This window comes from Schistocerca cancellata, chromosome 6 (genome assembly GCF_023864275.1).
Source record: "Schistocerca cancellata isolate TAMUIC-IGC-003103 chromosome 6, iqSchCanc2.1, whole genome shotgun sequence".
NCBI lineage: Eukaryota > Metazoa > Arthropoda > Insecta > Orthoptera > Acrididae > Schistocerca > Schistocerca cancellata.
Window position 1 is genome coordinate 533,199,348 of NC_064631.1, and position 21,434 is coordinate 533,220,781.

Genomic DNA, 21,434 nt, shown 5'->3' on the forward strand with positions numbered 1-21,434 from the left:
AAGCCTTCCTGAATGACAAAAATAAAAATTGTTTCCTCAATGTTCTAATATAATATTCTACTGTCAGAATCAGTACCTTCATTTCTGTGGAGTAGCTAGGCCACTTTGCAAGACAGTCGGTGCAGCTTTGATACTGCTCACATGTTCTTCCTGCAAACCATTCTGCATTACACATAACACCATTGTTGGTTTTAATGGTTCCATTGGAGCTCTCGCAACTAAATGAGAACATTGCAGGAAAATAGGACAACTTTAGCACACAAGGAAACCTGACATTACTATCTACCTGAGCAGATATTTGACAACTGATAAGCTAAAACGAGACACAGACACTGACCTGTCAGCAAGTGGCTGGCTGTTTGAATAACACACTGAAGTAGTTTCTCCGTACTTATGTGCCACTTCACAGTATGAACAACCCACAGATGTAATACATCTGTCCTTACTTGTCAATAAGTTACAGAGATCTCTGGGAAATACAATTTTTATTACGAGACTTTGCACTCCTCCGTCAAAACCACCAATTACATATGCTGCGCCATTTTCAGGGTCATATGTCATACCGTGAGCATATGTGGCTGGTGGAGGGGAACCGACTACATGAACATCTGAAACAGAAGTATTTATCATTTTATTTGTGTATAAAGAAAGACTATGAAATGATTACCACACTACTTTTCGGAATCAGAGGTTTCCCATCAAATGAAAATAATGAAAGGGTTGGAGAAAACTGTATGATGCAAATAGTTATGTCAGCCAGAATCCCATGTCATACTAAACTGTATGATTTCATTGTTGTTGATTTTGCTCTCATCTTGTCTTGTTGTCTTCCTTGATCAAGACAGTAGATGACATCCTCATTTAATCGATGAACAGTGGCTTTATCTTAGAACTTATCTGTGGATTCTGCACTTCCTTCATTCTCATTATCTCCCCATAATACTGCCTTTCCTTGTAGTTTCATTTTGTTTAACCTCCAAGAAAATGCTTTAGGTTGCTTCAGTTCTCATACAAATACAGTTTCAATTTTTTGTACCATATTATCAAAGGCTGACGTAAACTGTAAACTTATTTTACAACTTCATATTTTGAATCCTTACTTATAACTTTAATAATTTCAATTATTTATTTTATTTATTTATCTGGTCCATCAAATCACACGTGTATAAAATATGTGAGGATATTGGACAAACTTAAATTTGTAGAACAAAGCTCAGTTTACAATATGAAACACAATTTACCCAGCACTGCTAAACAGATTGGCTTATGTTGATAGACTCTAATAATGGGGCACAGTATAGTTCATCACACAAGATTTGCAGGTAAAAAATTAATTAACTGAAAGTTAGCAGCACTAAAAATTAAAACTAAAGCACAAAATCAAAATAGCACAAAAATGGTTCAAATGGCTCTGAGCACTATGGGACTTACATCTGAGGTCATCAGTCCCCTAGAACTTAGAACTACTTAAACCTGACTAACCTAAGGACATCACACACATCCATACCCGAGACAGGATTCGAACCTGCGACCGTAGCAGTCGCGCGGTTCCAAACTGAAGCGCCTAGAACCGCTTGGCCACAACGGCCAGCCAAAATAGCACAATTTGGACCAATTATACAATATTCCATTAAGCTTTAGACATACTAAAGTACAGCTGAACTGTAGACTGAAAGTATGAGAACTGTTACAACAAATTGGGATTTTGGTAGTCATCAACAGAATAAAAATAGTATATAAATAAGATACTTTTTTATGTTATTCCTAGATGCATTTCTATTTTCTCTAAACTGAAAAGGAGAAATTATTGTAAGCACACCGCCTATATGACTTACACCATGTAAAATTTTGGTCAGTGTTTGACTTTTAAGGTGAATGTCTGCACTAGAAAGAGTATTACAATTGTGAATAGACTTTAGGTCTCAAAAAATGCAAATTATTGTTAACAAAAGTCACAGTTTCTAAGCTATAACTGCATAGAACAGGCAGTATTTTCAGTTCCCTGAAAACAGGCTTAGTGGAGGTATGCAGATATACCTGCTTCATTATCTTTAAGAGCCATTTCTACATCACAAAAATTTTGCCCAACACTGACCACCAAAATGGGATACCAAAAGAGAGACTTGATTGTACTAAAGCAAAATACACATTTTTGAATTGAAATATCACAGAACTAACTAAGAGTATGAAAAATATAGCACAGACTGCTCAATTTCTTTAGCTGTTTCTCTCTGTGACTATTTTATTGTAAGTTATTGTCAATCCACGACCCAAGAAATTTAATCTCATTGACTTGCTCTATCATTTCATGATCAATCAGCAAGGGCTCCATGTACATACTGTGATTTTTGGAAGCACTGAAAGGCACATGGGTAGTTTTACTTTTATTTAATAATAGTTTATTTTGTGTATCCTGAAAATTAGCCTGTTGATAGACTCTGTTATTACGTCCTTTACAACCTGAAAAGATGGAATCTGTGTCATCTGCAAACAATACACATAAAGCGTTAAACAGATTCAGGGGCAGGTCTTTCATAAATAAGAGGAAAAGTAAGGGTCCAACTAACTGAACCTTGAGGGACACCATAACTGATCATAGTATCACTGGCTAGAATTCAAACCACTGCCTCATGTTTTTGAGGTATTTGATCGAAACTATATACTGCAAGTGCCTTCAATATCAAGTAACTACAGTTTTTCAAGCTGCAGAACCTGTGTTTGACCAAGTCAAAAGCTTTAGTCAGTTCTATAAAAAGGACAGAGATAAAACATTTATCATTAAAACCACTCAAAACTTGATCAGTAAAAGAAAATTGTTGTTGTGGTCTTCAGTCCAGAGACTGGTTTGATGAAGCTCTCACATCATCATTTAACTATACATTAAAGCAGCATGCCCTCAGAAAAAATTACAGTTGTGGTTTGGTTAGTTGGTTTATGAGGGTTGAAGGGACCAGACTACAAAGGCCATCGGTTCCTTTTTCCACAATCATGAAATACCCACAAGGAACAAAAACAAGCAATGGAAATGACAAGGGACGACACAGAGCAAGAAAGACACAGACAAAGACCAGAAAACAAGGAATAAAAAGCACATAGAGTGTTACAGTGGTTGGCAGACCATGGAAACGAAAAAAGGAAAAGCCAACCACCAAGAGAGACACTAAAAACCCCAATCGAAAACTGTAGGGAGCATATCAAGCAGCGCAAATGTCTGCCTGAGTGCAGTTAAAAGCAGACAGCCCAACAAAATGTGAGCCACCATCAACGCTGAACCACAGCGACAGAGAGGTGGGTCCTCGCGGCGCAAAAATTGATGGTGCATCAGCCAGGTGTGGCCAAAGCCTAGCCGGCAGAGGACAACAGAGTCCTTGCGAGAGGCCTGCAAGGAGGAGCGCCACACACCAGTAGTATCCTTGATGACCTGGAGTTTGATGGGTGAAGGCAGGGTACGTCATCCATCGCTCCAGGTACCAAGGACCTTCTGCCACAGAACTGACTGGAGATCACACCCCAAAAACGCCAATCACCAGCTCTAAAAGTCTGTTTGGCCAGTGTGTCAACAAGTTCATTACCCGGGATGCCAACACGACCCGGGGTCCACATAAAAACCACAGAGAAGCTGCAACGAGCAAGAGTATGGATGGACTCCTGGATAGCCATCACCAGACGAGAGTAAGGAAAACACTGGTCGATAGCTTGTAAACTCCTCAGGGAGTCACTACAGATGACAAAGGACTCACGTGAGCAGGAGCAGATATACTCTATGGCACGAGAGATGGCAACCAGCTCTGTAAGTGTCGTCGTAACTGCCGCCTGCTACATGTCTGCTGTGCAGCGAGCTACGTTAATTTACGTATTAACTGTATTTTTCTTACTTTTCACTTCTTCTTCCATGTGTTTTGGCTTTTAGGAAGCTTTAATTGTCGAGTGCTAGTAATAGTGTTCCATAGATTTCGTGTTTGTTTTGAATACAGTCAGAGAGAGTCCCTTTAGTCAGCCATAGTGCCAGCACCGTCAGTGTCGTCATAACTGCCATCTGCTTCACGTCTGATGTGCAGTGAGCTACGTTAATTTAAGTATTAACTGTATTTTTCTTACTTGTCACTTCTTCTTCCGTGTGTTTTTGCTTTTAGGAAGCTTTAATTGTCGGGTGCTAGTAATTGTGTTCCAGAGATTTCGTGTTTGTTTTGAATACAGTCAGAGAGAGTCCCTTTAGTCAACCATAGTGCCAGTAGTGCTAGTGTTTGTTTTCATTACAGTCCAGAGAAAGGTAGTGCTATTTTCAATGTTTTCTACAAGTGTCTAGCAACCACAGTTTAGTCAACTATCAGCCGCCCTTAGTGAATTAGCTGTCTAGTTAAAGGTTGATTCATTCTCTACAGTAAATTGATTTCTTAGGATGGATAGGATGTGTGACTGCTATGTACGGACGCAGGAGGAGCTGGCCACTGTTCGCGAACAGATGAACATGTTGATGGCCGCGGTCAGCCGTCTTCAGGCTGCTGCCTAGGAGTGTAGCGGCAGTGGGGAGCCTGGTGCGTCGCACGGTACACCCCAGGTGTTACATGCTTCACCCACTGTCCCTGCTGTCGAGACATCTTCGCGGGTACCGAGCGCGGTTGGGCCACCCTCTCGCCGGGGGGAGTGGCAGGTTCAGCGGCATTTGCGGCACACGAGGCAGAGGGTCAATGTGGAAGCTGGCCGTGTGGCATTGCCCGCTCTGCCTGTGAGTGGACATGTGGCCGCTCCTTCAGCAAGGTCCGAGCAGGCACACGGGTTATAAGTTATTGTTATTGGGAGCTCCAACATTAGGCGGGTGATGGAGCCCCTTAGGGAAATAGCAGAAAGGTCGGGGAAGAAGGCCAGTGTTCACTCTGTCTGCTTGCCGGGGGGTCTCATCCGAGATGTAGAGGAGGCCCTGCCGGCGGCAATAGAGAGCACTGGGTGTACCCGACTGCAAATTGTTGCTCATGTCGGCACCAATGACTCCTGCCGTTTGGGTTCAGAGGTCCTCCTCAGTTCGTACAGGCGGTTGGCAGAATTGGTGAAGGCAGAAAGCCTCGCTCGCGGGGTGGAATCTGCTAATAGTAAACTGCAGGAGCGTCTATAGAAAGGTCCCAGAACTGCTCTCATTGATAAACGGTCACAATGCCCATATAGTACTAGGGACAGAAAGTTGGCTGAAACCAGACGTAAACAGTAATTAAATCCTAAACTCAGATTGGAATGTATACCGCAGAGACAGGCTGGACAGTGAAGGGGGAGGTGTGTTTATAGTGATAAGAAGTGCAATAGTATCGAAGGAAATTGACAGGGATCCGAAATGTGAAATAATTTGGGTGAAGGTCACGGTTAAAGCAGGCTCAGACATGGTAATTGGATGTCTCTCTAGGCCACCTGGCTCAGCAGCTGTTGTGGCTGAGCACCTGAAGGATAATTTGGAAAATATTTTGAGTAGATTTCCCCACCATGTTATAGTTCTGGGTGGAGATTTTAATTTGCCGGATATAGACTGGGAGACTCAGACGTTCATAACGGGTGGCAGGGACAAAGAATCCAGTGAAATTTTTTAAAGTGCTTTATCTGAAAACTACCTTGAGCAGTTAAACAGAGAACTGACTCGTGACAATAACATATTAGACCTTCTGGTGACAAACAGACTAGGACTATTTGAAACAGTTAACACAGAACAGGGAATCAGTGATCATAAAGCGGTTACTGCATCGATGATTTCAGCCATAAATAGAAATATTAAAAAAGGTAGGAATATTTTTCTGTTTAGCAAAAGTGACAAAAAGCAGATAACAGGGTACCTGACAGCTCAACACAAAAGTTTTGTCTCAAGTACAGATAGTGTTGAGGATCAGTGGACAAAGTTCAAAACCATCGTACAATATGCGTTAGATGAGTATGTGCCAAGCAAGATCGTAAGAGATGGAAAAGAGCCACCGTGGTTCAACAACCGAGTTAGAAAACTGCTGCGGAAGCAAAGGGAACTTCACAGCAAACATAAACATAGCCAAAGCCTTGCAGACAACAAAAAAAATTACACGAAGCGAAATGTAGTGTGAGGAGGGCTATGCGAGAGGCGTTCAATGAATTCGAAAGTAAAGTTCTATGTACTGACTTGGCAGAAAATCCTAAGAAATTTTGGTCTTATGTCAAAGTGGATCAAAACAAAATGTCCAGACACTCTGTGACCAAAATGGTACTGAAACAGAGGATGACAGCCTAAAGGCTGAAATACTAAATGTCTTTTTCCAAAGCTGTTTCACAGAGGAAGACTGCACTGTAGTTCCTTCTCTAGATTGTCGCACAGATGACAAAATGGTCGATATCGAAATAGACGACAGAGGGATAGAGAAACAATTAAAATCGCTCAAAAGAGGAAAGGCTGCTGGACCTGATGGGATACCAGTTTGATTTTACACAGAATAAGGAACTTGCCCCCCTTCTTGCAGCGGTGTACCGTAGGTCTCTAGAAGAGCATAGCATTCCAAAGGATTGGAAAAGGGCACACATCATCCCTGTTTTCAAGAAGGGACGTCGAACAGATGTGCAGAACTATAGATCTATATCTCTAACATCGATCAGTTGTAGAATTTTGGAACACGTATTATGTTCGAGTACAATGACTTTTCTGGCGACTAGAAATCTACTCTGTAGGAATCAGCATGGGTTTCGAAAAAGACGGTAGTGTGAAACCCAGCTCGCACTATTCGTCCACGAGACTCAGAGGGCCATAGACACGGGTTCACAGGTAGATGCCGTGTTTCTTGGCTTCAGCATGGCGTTTAATACAGTTCCCCACAGTCGTTTAATGAACAATGTAAGAGCATATGGACTATCAGACCAATTGTGTGATTGGATTGAAGAGTTCCTAGATAATTGAACTCAGCATGTCATTCTCAATGGAGAGAAGTCTTCCGAAGTAAGAGTGATTTCAGGTGTGCTGCAGGGGAGTGTTGTAGGACCGTTGCTATTCACAATACACATAAATGACCTTGTAGATGACATCAGAAGTTCACTGAAGCTTTTTGCGGATGATGCTGTGGTACATCGAGAGGTTGCATCATTGGAAAATTGTACTGAAATGCAGGAGGATCTGCAGCGAACTGACGCATGCTGCAGGGAATGGCAATTGAATCTCAATGTAGACAACTGTAATGTGCTGCGAATACATAGAAAGATAGATCCTTTATCATTTAGCTACAATATAGCAGGTCAGCAACTGGAAGCAGTTAATTCCATAAATTATCTGGGTGTACGCATTAGGAGTGATTTAAAATGGAATGATCATATGAAGTTGATCGATGGTAAAGCAGATGCCAGACTGAGATTCACTGGAAGAATCCTAAGGAAATGCAATCCGAAAACAAAGGAAGTAGATTACAGTACACTTGTTCGCCCACTGCTTGAATACTGCTCAGCAGTGTGGGATCCGTACTAGATAGGGTTGATAGAAGAGATAGAGAAGATCCAACGGAGAGCAGCGCACTTCGTTAAAGGATCATTTAGTAATTGCGAAAGCATTACGGAGATGATAGATAAACTCCAGTGGAAGATTCTGCAGGAGAGAGGCTCAGTAGCTCCATACGGGCTTTTGTTGAAGTTTCGAGTCCATACCTTCACCGAAGAGTCAAGCAGTATATTGCTCCCTCCTACATATATCTCGCGAAGAGACCATGAGGATAAAATCAGAGAGATTAGAGCCCACACAAAAGCATACCGACAATCCTTCTTTCCACAAACAATACGAGACTGGAATTGAAGGGAGAACCGATAGAGGTACTCAAGGTACCCTCCGCCACACACCGTCAGGTGGCTTGCGGAGTATGGATGTAGATGTAGATGTAGTCAAAACACTGCAGCCAGCCAGCAATGAGTGTTGTTCTGAATAATCCACAAGAGTAATAGCATAACCAACTCAACCAGCAACCACTGAGTCATCTGTATAGACCACGTCAGAGTCATGAAACACGGCAAGGATGGAAAGAAAGCGGCAGTGGAGGGCCTCAGGAGGGACTGGGTCCCTTGGATCCTGTGCCAAATCCAACCGAAGTCGTGGGCGGGGCGCACACCATGGGAGTATATGTAAATGGGCCCAGAAAAGAGGTAGGAGAGGGAAAGACTCATGCCCAGAGAGAAGAGCCTGGACGCGAACTGCTATCATGTACTCTGACTGGGGGCGCTGTTTGGGAAGACGGACAGCCGATTTGGGGAACAGGAGACAGTAAGTGGGATGCCTGGGCAAGCTACAAATATGTGCAGCATAAGCGGCCAGTAATCATTGGTGCTGGATCCGCAATGGAGGAACACCAGCCTCCAGAAGGATGCTGTCTACAGGGCTTCTGCGGAAAGCTCCAGTTGCCAGTCGGATCCAGCAGAGAACTATCGTAAGCCTGGCTCCCATAATCGAGACGGGACTGAATCAATGCCTGATAAAGTCATAGAAGGGTAGCCTGAACGGCACCCCAGCCAGTGTCACTCAAGCAACGTAGAGCATTAAGATGCCGCCAGTACGTTTGTTTAAGCTGCCGAATATGAGGGAGGCAAGTCATCCGGGCATCAAAAAGCAATCCAAAAAACCAATGCATCTCCACCACAGCAAGAGGTTCGCCAGCAAAATAAAGCCGTGGCTCAGGGTGAACATTGTGACACCGGCAGAAATGCACAACACAAGTCTTGGCAGCCGAAAACTGGAAGCCGCGCAATACGGCCCAAGACTGCACTTTGCCAATAGCGGCCTGCAGCTGCCGTACAGCAACCGCAATGCCAGTGGAGCTCTAGTACAGGCAAAAGTCATCAGCATATAAAGAAGCCGATACGGATGTTCCAGCAGCTGCAGCTAGCCTGTTGATAGCAACTAAAAAGAGGCAGACACTCAAGACAGAGCCTTACAGGACCCCGTTCTCCTGGACTCAGGAGGAACTATGGGAGGCACCAACTCGCACGCGGAAGGAACAGTGCGACAGAAAATTTTGAATAGAAATCGGGAGCGGGCCCCTAAGACCCCACCCATTAAGCGTGGTGAGGATGTGATGTCGCCACGTTATGTTGTACACCTTCCATATGTCAAAATAGACGGCAACCAGATGCTGACTGCAGGCAAATGCCGTGCAGATGGCAGACTCCAGGCAGACCAGATTACCAGTGGCAGAGCGGCCCTTACAGAACTCGCCCTGGGATGGAGCCAGTAGGCCCCGAGACTCAAGTAGCCAACTCAACCTCCAGCTCACCATGCGTTCAAGCAATTTGATCGGAACGTTGGTGAGGCTAATGGGGCAGTAGCTGTCCACCTCCAGTGGGTTCTTGCCAGGTTTAAACACAGGTAAGACGATGCTTTCCTGCCATTGTGAAAGGAACTCACCCTCAACCCAGATACAGTTGAAAAGGTCTAGGAGGCATCGCTGGCAGTTCACAGAGAGGTGTTTGAGTATCTGAGAGTGGATGCGATCTGGCCCGGGAGCCATATCAGGGCAAGCAGCTAGGGCACTTTGGAAGTCCAGTCACTGATGGAGCATTGCTGTGGCGTGTATTGAATGAAAGGCTCCAACATTCCAACTGCTCTTTCAGGGAGCGTAAAGTCAGTGGGTAATTCGTGGAAACGGAACTCTGAGCATAATCCTCCGCTAAGACATCTGCAGTGGTGTTGGATTCAGTACAGACTGCTCCAATCAGGGAAAGCCCTGGTACGCTGACAGGGGTCTGATAGCCATAGAGTCGCCTAATCTTGGCCCAAACCTGTGATGGAGACATACAGATGTCAATGGTGGAGACATACCTTTCCCAGCATGCCTGCTTCCGTTGGTGAATAAGGTGTCGGACTCTGGCACGGAGCCGCTTAAAGGCAATAAGGTGGTCCAGTGACAGGTGGCACTTATGACGATGGATGGCTCACCTGCGATCGCAAATTGCCTCACAATCTCTGGTGACTACCAAGGCACAGTCCTCCATGGAGGGGACCCAGACGAACAGGGATTTGCAGACTCTGCAAAAATGATGCCAGTGGTGACCATGTGAACTACCACATCAATGATGTCATGAGACAGAGGCTCAATAGTGGCAATGGAGGCGAACGAGTTCCAATCAGCCTTATTCAAAGCCCATCTGGGGAGGCACCCAGGGGAGTGATGCTGAGGAAGTGACAGAAAGATCAGAAAGTGGTCACTACCACACAAGTCATCATGCACATTCCATTGGACAAACAGTAGAAGGCCAGGGCTGCAGACTGCAAGGTCAATGGCTGAGTACGTGCCATGCGCCACACAGAAATGTGTGGAGGCATAATTATTTAAGAAAGAAAGGTTGAGCTGTGCCAGTACTTGCTCAACGACAGTGCCTCAGCCTGTTGCCACCAATCTACCCCATAAAGGGTTATGGGAGTTAAAGTTGCCCAATAACAGAAAAGGTTGCGGCAGTTGGGCTATCAGTGCAGCCAATACATGCTGCGGGACATCACCATCTGGTGGAAGATAGAGACTGCAGACAGTAACAGCCTGAGGCATCCACACCTTAACAGTGACATCCTCTAAAGGTGTTTGAAGAGGTACACACTCGCTGTAAAGAGAGTTAAGGACGTAGACACAGACTACACCAGATACCCTCTCATAAGCTGCCTGATTCTTATAATAACCCCGATAGCCACGGAGGGCAGGGGTTCACATCGCCGAAAACCAAGTTTCCTGGAGAACAATGCAAAAGAAAGGACGAAGGCTGAGAAGTCATCGGAGCTCAGCAAGGTGGTGGAAAAAACTGCCGCTATTCCACTGGAGGGTGACGTTATTATTAGGCTGGAGATGCATGAAGTGCCCAAGGAGGCAGGTTATGCCTCAGGGTCACCTGCTGCCACCGATTGAGTACATGTGCGAGTGACATCCATTGCATCTGAGGGTCCGGGGATATGTAGGTCCTCCGCAGGCACCAGAATCTCCACCTCATCCTGAGACGCAGAGCTGTTAGGGAGCGGTGGTACGGGTGCCACCACACGGTCTGGATTCTTGGGTGTCTTCTTCTTTTTCTGTTTCTCTCACTGTTTCTTTGGTGGTTCTTGCTGGGAGTGCTTCACTGGGTCAGTCTCAGGAATGGAGGAGGACCATGAAGTCCTACGACTAGCTACCTGCGGTTGCTTCAGCCACTGGTCAGAACCCGGGAAGGGAGGGACCCAAGGGACCCCTTCCTGGCAAGAGGAGCCGAAGAAGACTTACGCTTCTCTGGCTGGGAAGTGGGGACTGATGTCCCCGATGGTTTAGGGGGGGGGGGGGTGTTACTCCTGAAGTAGGGAAGTAGGTGGTGACGGAGCAACAGGGAGGGAAGTGTCCCCCCCCCCTCCCACCATCAAGGGGGGTGCTGACTGAAAGTGGTGCAACGGATGGGGCTACAACTGTTCTCGTAGCAGTGGCGTATGTGGAGGTCATAGCCACAGGATGTAGGTGCTCATATTATTGCTTAGCCTTGGTGTACGTCAGTCAGTCCAGGGTCTTATATTCCGTGATTTTGCTCTCTTTCTGTAAAATCCTGCAGTCTGGCAAGCAAGGTGAATGATGCTCTCCACAGTTGAAACAGATGGGAGGCGGGCACATGGAGTATTGGGATGTGATGGGTGTCCGCAATCTCGACATGTGAGGATGGAAGTACAGCACAAAGACATATGGCTGAACTTCCAGCACTTAAAGCACTGCATTGGGGGAGGGATATATGGCTTGACACCGGAGTGATAGACCATCACCTTGATCCTCTCGGGTAATGCCACCCTCGAAGGCCAAGATGAAGGCACTGTTGGCAACATGATGATCCCTCGGACCCCGATGGACACGCCGGATAAAGTGAACACCTCGCCGCTCTAAATTGGCGCACAGCTTCTCATCACACTGTAAGAGAAGGTCCCTACGGAATATAATACCCTGGACCATATTTAAGCTTTTATGGGGTGTGATGGAAACAGAAACATCCCCCAGCTTGTCACAGGCGAGTAATGCCCGTGACTGGGCAGAGGATGCTGTTTTGCTCAAGACTGACCCAGAGCACTTTTTGGACAAGCCCTCCACCTTCTCAAACTTGTCCTCTAAATGCTCCACAAAAAACTGAGGCTTTGTTGACCTGAATGATTCCCCATCAACTCATGTATGGACGAGGTACCAGGGAGAGTAAGTATCGCTGCCATCCTTAGCCTTTCGCTAGTCCCAAGGTATGGCCAGGGAGGGGAACGATTTGGGGTCATACTTCTGCACATTTATGTGAGCCCTCGAATGCTTAGAGACTGCTGGCAGCTGGCCACCAGCAACAGATGATGTACCACACTTCATTGTGGGTCATCCGCCATGATGCCACCCACTCCGATCAAGGGCCATCCCGACGGGCACCACCCAGCCTCAGCAAGGGCCACCTGGTAGGATGGCCATTGCTGGGAGTCCCGATGCCCCAGGGAAATAGGCATCTACTCCTTGGCATACGTGAGGAGTTAACAGTGCAGGCATCAGCAGAGCGATCCCTGTGTTGTCAGGGGGCTACAACCAACAGGGTACATGGCGGCCCTACCACAACGGACTGGCTACTGTGCTGGGTATCAGGTGCAAAGAAGTCCATGGTTGTTGTCAACACAGAGAGTGACACTATAGTGGATGGCAGAAACTGTACCCAGGAATGTATCATCACCCAAGGGATGGAGAACGAGCGGGACTACTATGCGACGACGAGAAAGGGGCTAAAGATCTCAATGCACTATGGTCACAATGCACCATGTAAGGTGGACTTCCCCAATTGGCTCGTTCTTCATAAAAAATTTCGAAGAATGGAGGTCAAACCCTTCAGGGAACCATCACATAAAGGCCAAAATGTGTGAACTCCTTTTAGTTGCCTTTTACAACAGGCAGGCATACAGCGGGCCTATTCTTATACCCGGACCAGCTGTAGTTTCCCCTTGCTTTCTGCCATTCGCCATACCAGCACAGCCAAGGCCATTTTGGTTAATGTTACAAGGCCAGATCAGTCAATCATCCAGACTGTTGACCCTTCAACTACTGAAAAGGCTGCTGCCACTCTTCAGGAACCACACATTTGTCTGGCCTCTCAACAGATACCCCTCCGTTGTGGTTGCACCTAAGGTACAGCTATCTGTATCGCTGAGGCACACAAGGAGGGAAAGAAAATACAGCTTCATTTATGAGCCTGTTTTGGTGAATAGCAGACCGATATTTTGTGAGTGGGTAATATTTATCAAGAAGTGAAATTATATGGCAATAAATCACTTTTTCTAGAAATTTCGATATGGTAGAAAGAATGGAGATTGCCGATAGCTGTTAACATTATTTATGTCCAACTATTTTGAACAGAGGATTGATTTTAACAATTTTGGAAAAATCTGGGAAACAACCTACATTAGTGAACTGTTAATTACGTCACAAAGTCTAATTATAATTTTCAAAGCAATATTTTTAATAAAAATCAGACATACCATCAATATTAAATGAATATCATATTTACTCGAATCTAAGCCGCCCTTTTTTTTCGGTTTTTGTGATCCAAAAAACCGCCTGTGGCTTAGAATCGAGTGCAAAGTAAACAGAAGTTCTGAAAAATTTTGTAGGTGCCGCCACAACTAACTTCTGCCGTCCAATATATGTAGCGCTACACAGGCATGCTTTGCAGGCACAAAGATAAATACTGGTGCCAAAACCTCTGCGTCAGTAAATAAATATATATAAAAAAAAAAAAAAAAAGGCGGAAGACGAGCTTTTTTCGCCGCCCTGAGTTTTGACCACTGCATTTTCATACATTATCCAACAAAGTGAATACAAATTCCGTATTGTTTATTTTCGAATGTAGCAGCACTTCAATGTACTACAAAAATCCGACTGGCAAGACTGTTTGGGATGTTTGTCAATATGGCCAACTCTACGATCTGAATTTTTTCCTACCTGTGAGAAGAGATGGTTGCTAATAGGAACTTTTATGAATTGTGAATCACATGCAGTATTCTCTTCACCATAAGAATAATTCGAATATAAACATTTTGCCATGTATGTGTTTCGTGTTTGCTGCTATCTCATTTAAATCCTGTCTGCCTAATAAACTACGAAACTAGAGTGAGACAACAGCAAACGCGGAAGAATATACATATCATGTCATGTTTATATTCGTATTATTCGTGTGCCTAATAGTGATACAGTCAGAAATGAAGCACGGCAATTGACTAGATTTTTAAATCTAAGATGGCTCTGTGCAGAATGTAATGTACTAAAGTGGCGTCTGCAAAGATTTTCAAACGGAGAAAAATTTTCGCTAAACTCTCGTTCAGAACATCTTCTATCATACACAGTCTATTATTTGGTTCTTGTTGATCATTAACAAAGAAAGGAGCAGTAACAACAAATAGCAGTCTCTTCCCATTGTTTCGCTAATGAGACGATTCCTTTCTTTTTTTTTTTCTTAAGCGGTAGTAGCGCGCACAAAAGCAAGCCATGCCGCGAGCAGCGACAGGCCGTAAACACTTATTATTAGAATGCGACAAACAATGCATGACACATTACAGTAATGCATTTTCAGTTTAGAGTGACGTAAACACCTATAACAAAGAGAATGGCACTTATCAGATCAAAGAAAAATAAGCAATGAATTCAAACTAGTCGAAGCACGTGAAAAAGGAAGGGTACCCGTATAAATACGGACGGAGCGCCTGATGCATAGCAATGGCTATGTGGTAAAGCTTAACTTCTAAGCTTACGACTCGAACCAAACTACTGTAGCTGTATCGTCATTCATTCGACCTAAATTGTGTCTCATATTACAATGGACCAACTTTGTTTAGTCTTGGAGGTGCGGCCTAAAACTTTTCTCTCCCCTTGAATTTCGAGTCTCAAATTTCAGGTGCAGCTTAGATTCGGGAAAATTTTTTTTCCTCGATTTCGAGTCTCATTTTTCGAGTGCAGCTTATATTCGAGTAAATACAGTATGAATTGCTATTTCCACTCGTAATTTTTAGGATTTCGTCTTGAGTTAATATTTCGGGTACACAATTTGACATCCCACCTAAATGGAAACTTCTCTCTCATTGGCATTCACTGGACGTAATTATCCTACTGCCTATTTGAAATGCAGATTTTCTGGGCTTTCACATCCAATCCTGGTACTGCTGATTCCTCCAAAAACAACTTAGGAGTAAGCTTATTTTCACTCAGGACTATCCTTGTTTTCAAGATATTAATCAACTATTCCGACAAGGCTATGACTTCCTGAAATGACGAACATTCTGTCTGACATTTTGCCCGTCACACCTTGAATAGCTCCCCCCCTTGCTTCTTCTGCACCAATTTCCCTATCCTACAACTCCTACCCCGGTGACTGTCACCACTGTAAGACTTGTCCTATGCCCCCTCCAACGACCATCCATGCCAGATCAGTAAATGGTAAAACATACACTGTCAAAGGAAGAGCCACTTGTGAAATGACAAACATCATGTACCAGCTGTTATATAAACACTCTTAGGCCTTCTACACTGGTATGACTACCGCCAAGTTATCAGTTAGGATGAATGGCCATAGACAATTTCTGTATACTGGCAACAAACAATATCCTGTTGCAGAGCACGGTCTACAACATGACAGTCATGACTTTGGTGGCTGTTTCGTATGCCCTCAGTTCTCGCCATACCCCTCGCATTAATGTACATTAATTTCTTCGGTTTCAGCATTATCTGTCAGTAAGTACTCCTTTCTTCACGCCCTTTCAGTTTCCTACATATTTTATTTGTTGCCCCATCTATTTTTCCTCACCACCAACCCTCACCTGCACACCACATTTAATGCACAACCTTTCTGCCCTTATTAGCTCTTCTATAATGTTTTATCAATAATCTCTGTCTTGCTTATTACTCCATCTTCCACCTTTAAGCACTCAGGTTTTCAAATCTCGTGTGGTGCAGTCTTCCCTTCTCATCCTGTCTGGTAAGTCTCCCCTGAGCTGTGGATCTAGACAACTTTTCCATAACTCTCCCTATTTCCTATAATCACATTTTTATATTTTTTTAAGAATAACCATGAAACAATGACAGCCAATATCTTCTAGCGTGTAGCCCATATCTGAAAACAGCAACTAATAGATAAATAAAAAGTCATAATCATGATTTAGTCCAGTTCTCAAGATTCCCCTTGCCTCTTAATCTACTCATGTCTGCTGGGACTATCTCCACAACCAGTCTTGCTGCTGTAATTTGATTTTATGGTCACAATTAGTTTCATATGATTTATTGCATTTCTTAGGCACTGACTTACTAATTAATTTTATTCCTTATTTCATCTTAATGTTACCATCTTGTCTTCAAGCTAATTAAAATCTGGTAATGTTTTTTCTCCCATTCATTCTAATATGTGAACAGAGATCAAAATGCTCATTTGCAACACACCTGCTAAATCATATAGCCCCTAATAGCCAAATGAACTAGTATTTCTTATTGTGCTCAGTTTACACAAGTAATATTTTTTTGAAGGACAATGTTCTTGCATTTTATTTTTAGTTTTACTTAAAGATCATTACAATTGTTTGTATATTCATACATATTGTATCACAAGTTGTTCAAATAAAACACTTGTTTGTACGGTGGTACGATTTAATGTTACTTCATCCTATATTTCACAAAATTGTAAAATCTGAAGCAATTCACAGTTTCTCATATATCACTTGCACTTGTGACACACGAGTCAAATGTTATGTGTTTGTTAAAGTAGCACTTGAAACTGTACTGAATTCAGCACCGTATTGGAAAATCTTGGGCCCATTTGAACAAAATGGTTCAAATGGCTCTGAGCACTATGGGACTTAACAGCTATGGTCATCAGTCCCCTAGAACTCAGAACCACTTAAACCTAACTAACATAAGGGCATCACACAACACCCAGTCATCACGAGGCAGAGAAAATCCCTGACCCCGCCAGGAATCGAACCCGGGACCATTTGAACAAGAATACCATTTGTTCAAACCTATTGATTACTCAGCACCATTATATACTTAAGCTCTTATCCTGACTGATCCATGCAAGTAAAACAAATGTGGGATTTGAGAGTCTGCCACGATGCAAAAACTTAGTTCATTTCTCCAAAAACTAGTTTCAACAGTGACTCGTCATAATCAGGTTTTTTTCCCCCCCTTCCTTTTAACTCATGGACATATGAAAGACAGATAGTTACACAATTGAACATTTTAATTTTTAAATGATGTTTTCATCTACTCAATACCTATCACTTTTTACATATTTTACACATCACTACTTTGATAAACTGTTATGTGTTTCTGCTTCAGCATGTCATCTGCAGCACAAATGCCCTCTGTTAACAAAATTTATGTTTGACCTTATATAATGCCTATATTCTGAAATGTCTGTATTTTGTGACATTGTGTCTATAAAGTAAAGTTACAGTGAGTCTTAGAAAGAAACTGTGGGTGCAGTTAAACTGGCACCACACTGATCAGGGATTTGAAACTATAGCAAGCACAGCTGGGATCTTATAGAGTAGACTTGTGGAGTGTGGCACTATACAGCCTACAGTCACACTGAGGAAGATTGTCCTGACAGAAGACTCTTACACGGCTTGCAATCAATTGATGAGCAAGTAGTATACGTGGCAAAATTGTGCTTCTCCCTGAAACAATGGATGGCACTGACGGCTGTGGATAGAGTTCACGTTTTTATCACAGGTAACTATTAATTAAATTACTTGCATATAGTGATGGGCCAAAACATCAAGACCACTATCCATCATGAGTGGTGTTGCTGATAGTTGACATGGTAAGGAAAGTATATAAGCAGAGCAGAGACAAATGGAGTATCATGCAAGGGATGATATGGGCTGTAAACAGGGAAATCCACTGACATTGCAACTTTGACAAAGGACAAACTGTTATGGCACAGCACTTGGGAACAAACACCTCAGAGATTGCAAAGCTGGTCAGCTATTCTGATGCTACTGTTGTAATTGTCTATGAAAAGTGGTTGAAGGATGGTGATGCCATGCATAGATGACACAGTGTTGGACATTCATGCCTCCCCATGGAAAATGGAGGTCAGAGGCCTGTCCGCCCTGTAAAGCAGGATAGATCATGATTTATGGCATCTCTGACAACGGAGCACAATGCTGGTGCAAGCACAAGTGTTTTGGCGCATAAGGTTCAGAGTATATTATTGTACATGGAACTTCACAACAGATGACCTCTAATGCTCCCAGGTTGACTCAATGACAGCATCAATATGATGCAGTGGGCGCAGGATCATTGAAATTGTACTATGGATCAATGGAAACCTGTTGTCTCACTAGATGAATCTTGTTTTTTGTTCCAGCAAATCAATGATCATGTGTTGATATGCCATCGTCCACACAGACTAGTGCTCGAAACATGTGCCATGTCATGAACTACAACCAGTGGGGGCATCATTATGCTATGGAGGGCATTCCCCCAGGGTTTCCATCTGACCTGTTACCATGATATTTGTGGCCATGTGAACACAATTGCAGGCCATCTGCATCCCTTCACCTTGATGTCTTCCACGACAGTGATGACATTTTGCAGTAGGATTATTTATTTCTATCTGTGTCACAATGCCTGAATAGTGCGCTTCAGCAGCTTGAGTACATGACAGATGTCTTGGCCACCAAATGAGCCCGATGTGAACTGAACGCAATACATCTGTGACACTACTGGATGCCAATTCCACACCTGCAAACCAGTGGCCCAAAATTTATGGGAATTAGGTGACTTCTGCATAACATCTGGTGTCATAAACTTCTGGAAATCTACAAAGGACTTGTGCAAGCCAGCCATGCAGAACCGCTCCTTTATTGTGTTTTAAAGATAGATCAACTCTCTATTAGGCAGGTGATCATAGTGTTTTGGCTCATAAGTTTTATTATATCTTTCATGAAAACATATTTATAATGAAATATTGTATCACAATGATACACTGACAGGTGGAAAGATTCAAAATGAGAAGCATAGTGTCAGTACAAGTAAATAGTAAGAGACTATTGAGAGAGGGAGTGGAGACAATAGATAAATGAATCTGTTTGAATATCCACACCATAGAAATTAACATAAGTAAAAAATGACCCAATATTTTATGCAATGGCCTTATCTATAGTGAAGGTGGTGACTGGTACCTAGGTGGCTGTCCCATGATAACAGCCAAGTGTCTCAGCAGTACTTTGTCTGTTATACAAATTTTCTCAAGCCAAATGTGACAAGAGACATGTCCTGGCTCCAACATTATGGACAACAGAGGAAGAATTATTGATCGAGGTCAAGCACACACAATCTCCAACTAAGATAAAATTCAAGGAACAGGCATCCATATGCAAAGTATTGCTAATGGTCCATTGGAATTGGTAACTTTCCAGAAGAAGAACAAAACTGTGAATAGTCTTTACTAATGCAACATGGAGGTAAGGCAGCAGTTGACATCTGTGAAATGATCACGATTCTAGAAGTGGAGATGCTGAGTCGCAGATAGGCACAATGAGAAAGACTTTCAGCCGTAAAGGCCTTCGTCAACAAAACACACACACACACACACACACACACACACACACACACACAGCTCACACAGACTGTGGTTTCAACCTCCAAAATGAAATATTTAAAGTGACAAAACAGCGGCACTTGAAAAGCTCCAGAAAGACAGAATCAGCATGGCTTTGCCAGCAGACAAAGGGAATTCCACAGTCGAAATGCAGCTGATTGATTACGATGAGAAGGTTCAAAAACTTCTGGAGAACCCAGCATAACGACTTCTGGAAAGTGGACAAAATGACAAAGAAACTCACTGGAATTGACTGCAGGTACGTGGTAATGGGTGACCCTCTTTCTCCAGCGGTTACTATATTTATGGGGAAATTTAAGGAGGAAGCATTAGAGATGGCTAGATACAAACCTAAAAGCTCCTTCACATATGCGGATGGTTTCTTTATTATCTGGTCTCATGGTAGGGAAAGGATCAATGAGTTTTTGGATCAATTTAACTCATGCCACCCAAATATCAAGCTCACCATGGAACTGGGAAAGGATGGTCTGTGCCCATTTCTGAATGTACTTGTCAAATGGAGAGCAGATGGGTCATTTGGCCACAATGTGTATCGCAAAACAACACATGCTGATTTATACCTGTAAACTAGTAGCTGTCATAACTCAACACAGAAGAATTGAGTTCTAAAGACACTTGTTCCCACAGTCACGCACATTCTCATACCTAGACAGTCAGATGTCAAAAATAGAGCGTCGATGCTCAGTCTTCTTCCAAAATTAATATGTGGACAAACAGTTTCACAACACCTTTCAAACAGATATTCTGCAATGTGACAGAGAAAAAGAACATGAGCAAGGACTGTGTCTTACCTGCCTTATGAGGCAGGCTTCTGCCAAGATCAACAGGATTCTCCTGAAGCACATCATCTACCAAAATAAGAGGACTACTGAGCAATGTGAAAGATGACCTAGGTTTATGGAAACCATGAATTTATATGCACCTTGCCAAGGTGGTATGTCAAGCATTGGTCAAACAATTAGAACTGTAGACATCACACACTAATAAAATCAGAGGCACACCTGGCTGAGACAGGCAACTGAATCAGCTATGGCAGAGCAATATCTGGAACTTAATGACATCATGATCTATGAAGAAATAAAGGTTCTGTCACAAACCTCCAGATAATGGGGCTGTGTTATAAGAGTGTCAATAGAGATAAAGATGGCAGAAATCCTCATGTTAGCAACACTGGGTACCAACTCAGTAAAGCCTGGGATACTGCACAGGAGTTGCAGCAGCAGCACAACTCAGCAAAAAGAAGAACTGAGAATATGGACATGGGTAACAAACCCCAGGCAAAGCACCAGATGCACCACAATGAGACCAGAATGTCATATCCTTGTCGGGCACTTAAGACCAAAAGCAGAATGCCTGCTAGCATTCCATTCTGTAAATGTAACATCTCATGACAATTTTAGTAGGAACAGACTGCATATGGAGTACTTAGAACTGAATGGAGAAGGCAGGAAGTAAAAATACTGAACCCATCCTACTTAACTAGCAGTCTCACATAACACCACATGAAAACAGTGAGTCACGATGCCAAAATATTGAGCTTGGACAATGCTGATCTAGCAGAAACCCAACGCTTCAAGATGAAAATAATAATAATAATAATAATTTAAGGTAAAATAACAAGTACACTGTTTTTGTTCTACTGTTTTTTTTTCTTCTTTTTTTTCAATTCTGAAATAGTTTTTGGCTTATTAAGCCATTTTCAAGAACCAAATAACTAGCACCTGGAAGAGACGCTTGTTCTTAGTTAACCAAACATTATAGGCAAAGACACAATTACCTGCATACAGTGTTGTGCATCTAATTTGCTTCTTAATATTGAAATTACACTTTACACAATGGACAATGTT

The 21,434-nt window shown here is 43.1% G+C and overlaps 1 protein-coding gene across 1 annotated transcript in view; it reads right to left on the reverse strand.

The window, feature by feature from the left end:
* LOC126088413 (multiple epidermal growth factor-like domains protein 8) overlaps positions 1-21,434 on the reverse strand; it is a 333,556-nt gene that overhangs the window by 68,715 nt on the left and 243,407 nt on the right. The window contains exons 28-29 of the mRNA XM_049906553.1: positions 338-608; positions 77-218 (exon numbers count right to left, since the gene is read on the reverse strand). Coding sequence (XP_049762510.1) covers positions 77-218; positions 338-608 — 413 coding nt within the window. The remainder of the gene's footprint in view (positions 1-76; positions 219-337; positions 609-21,434) is intronic.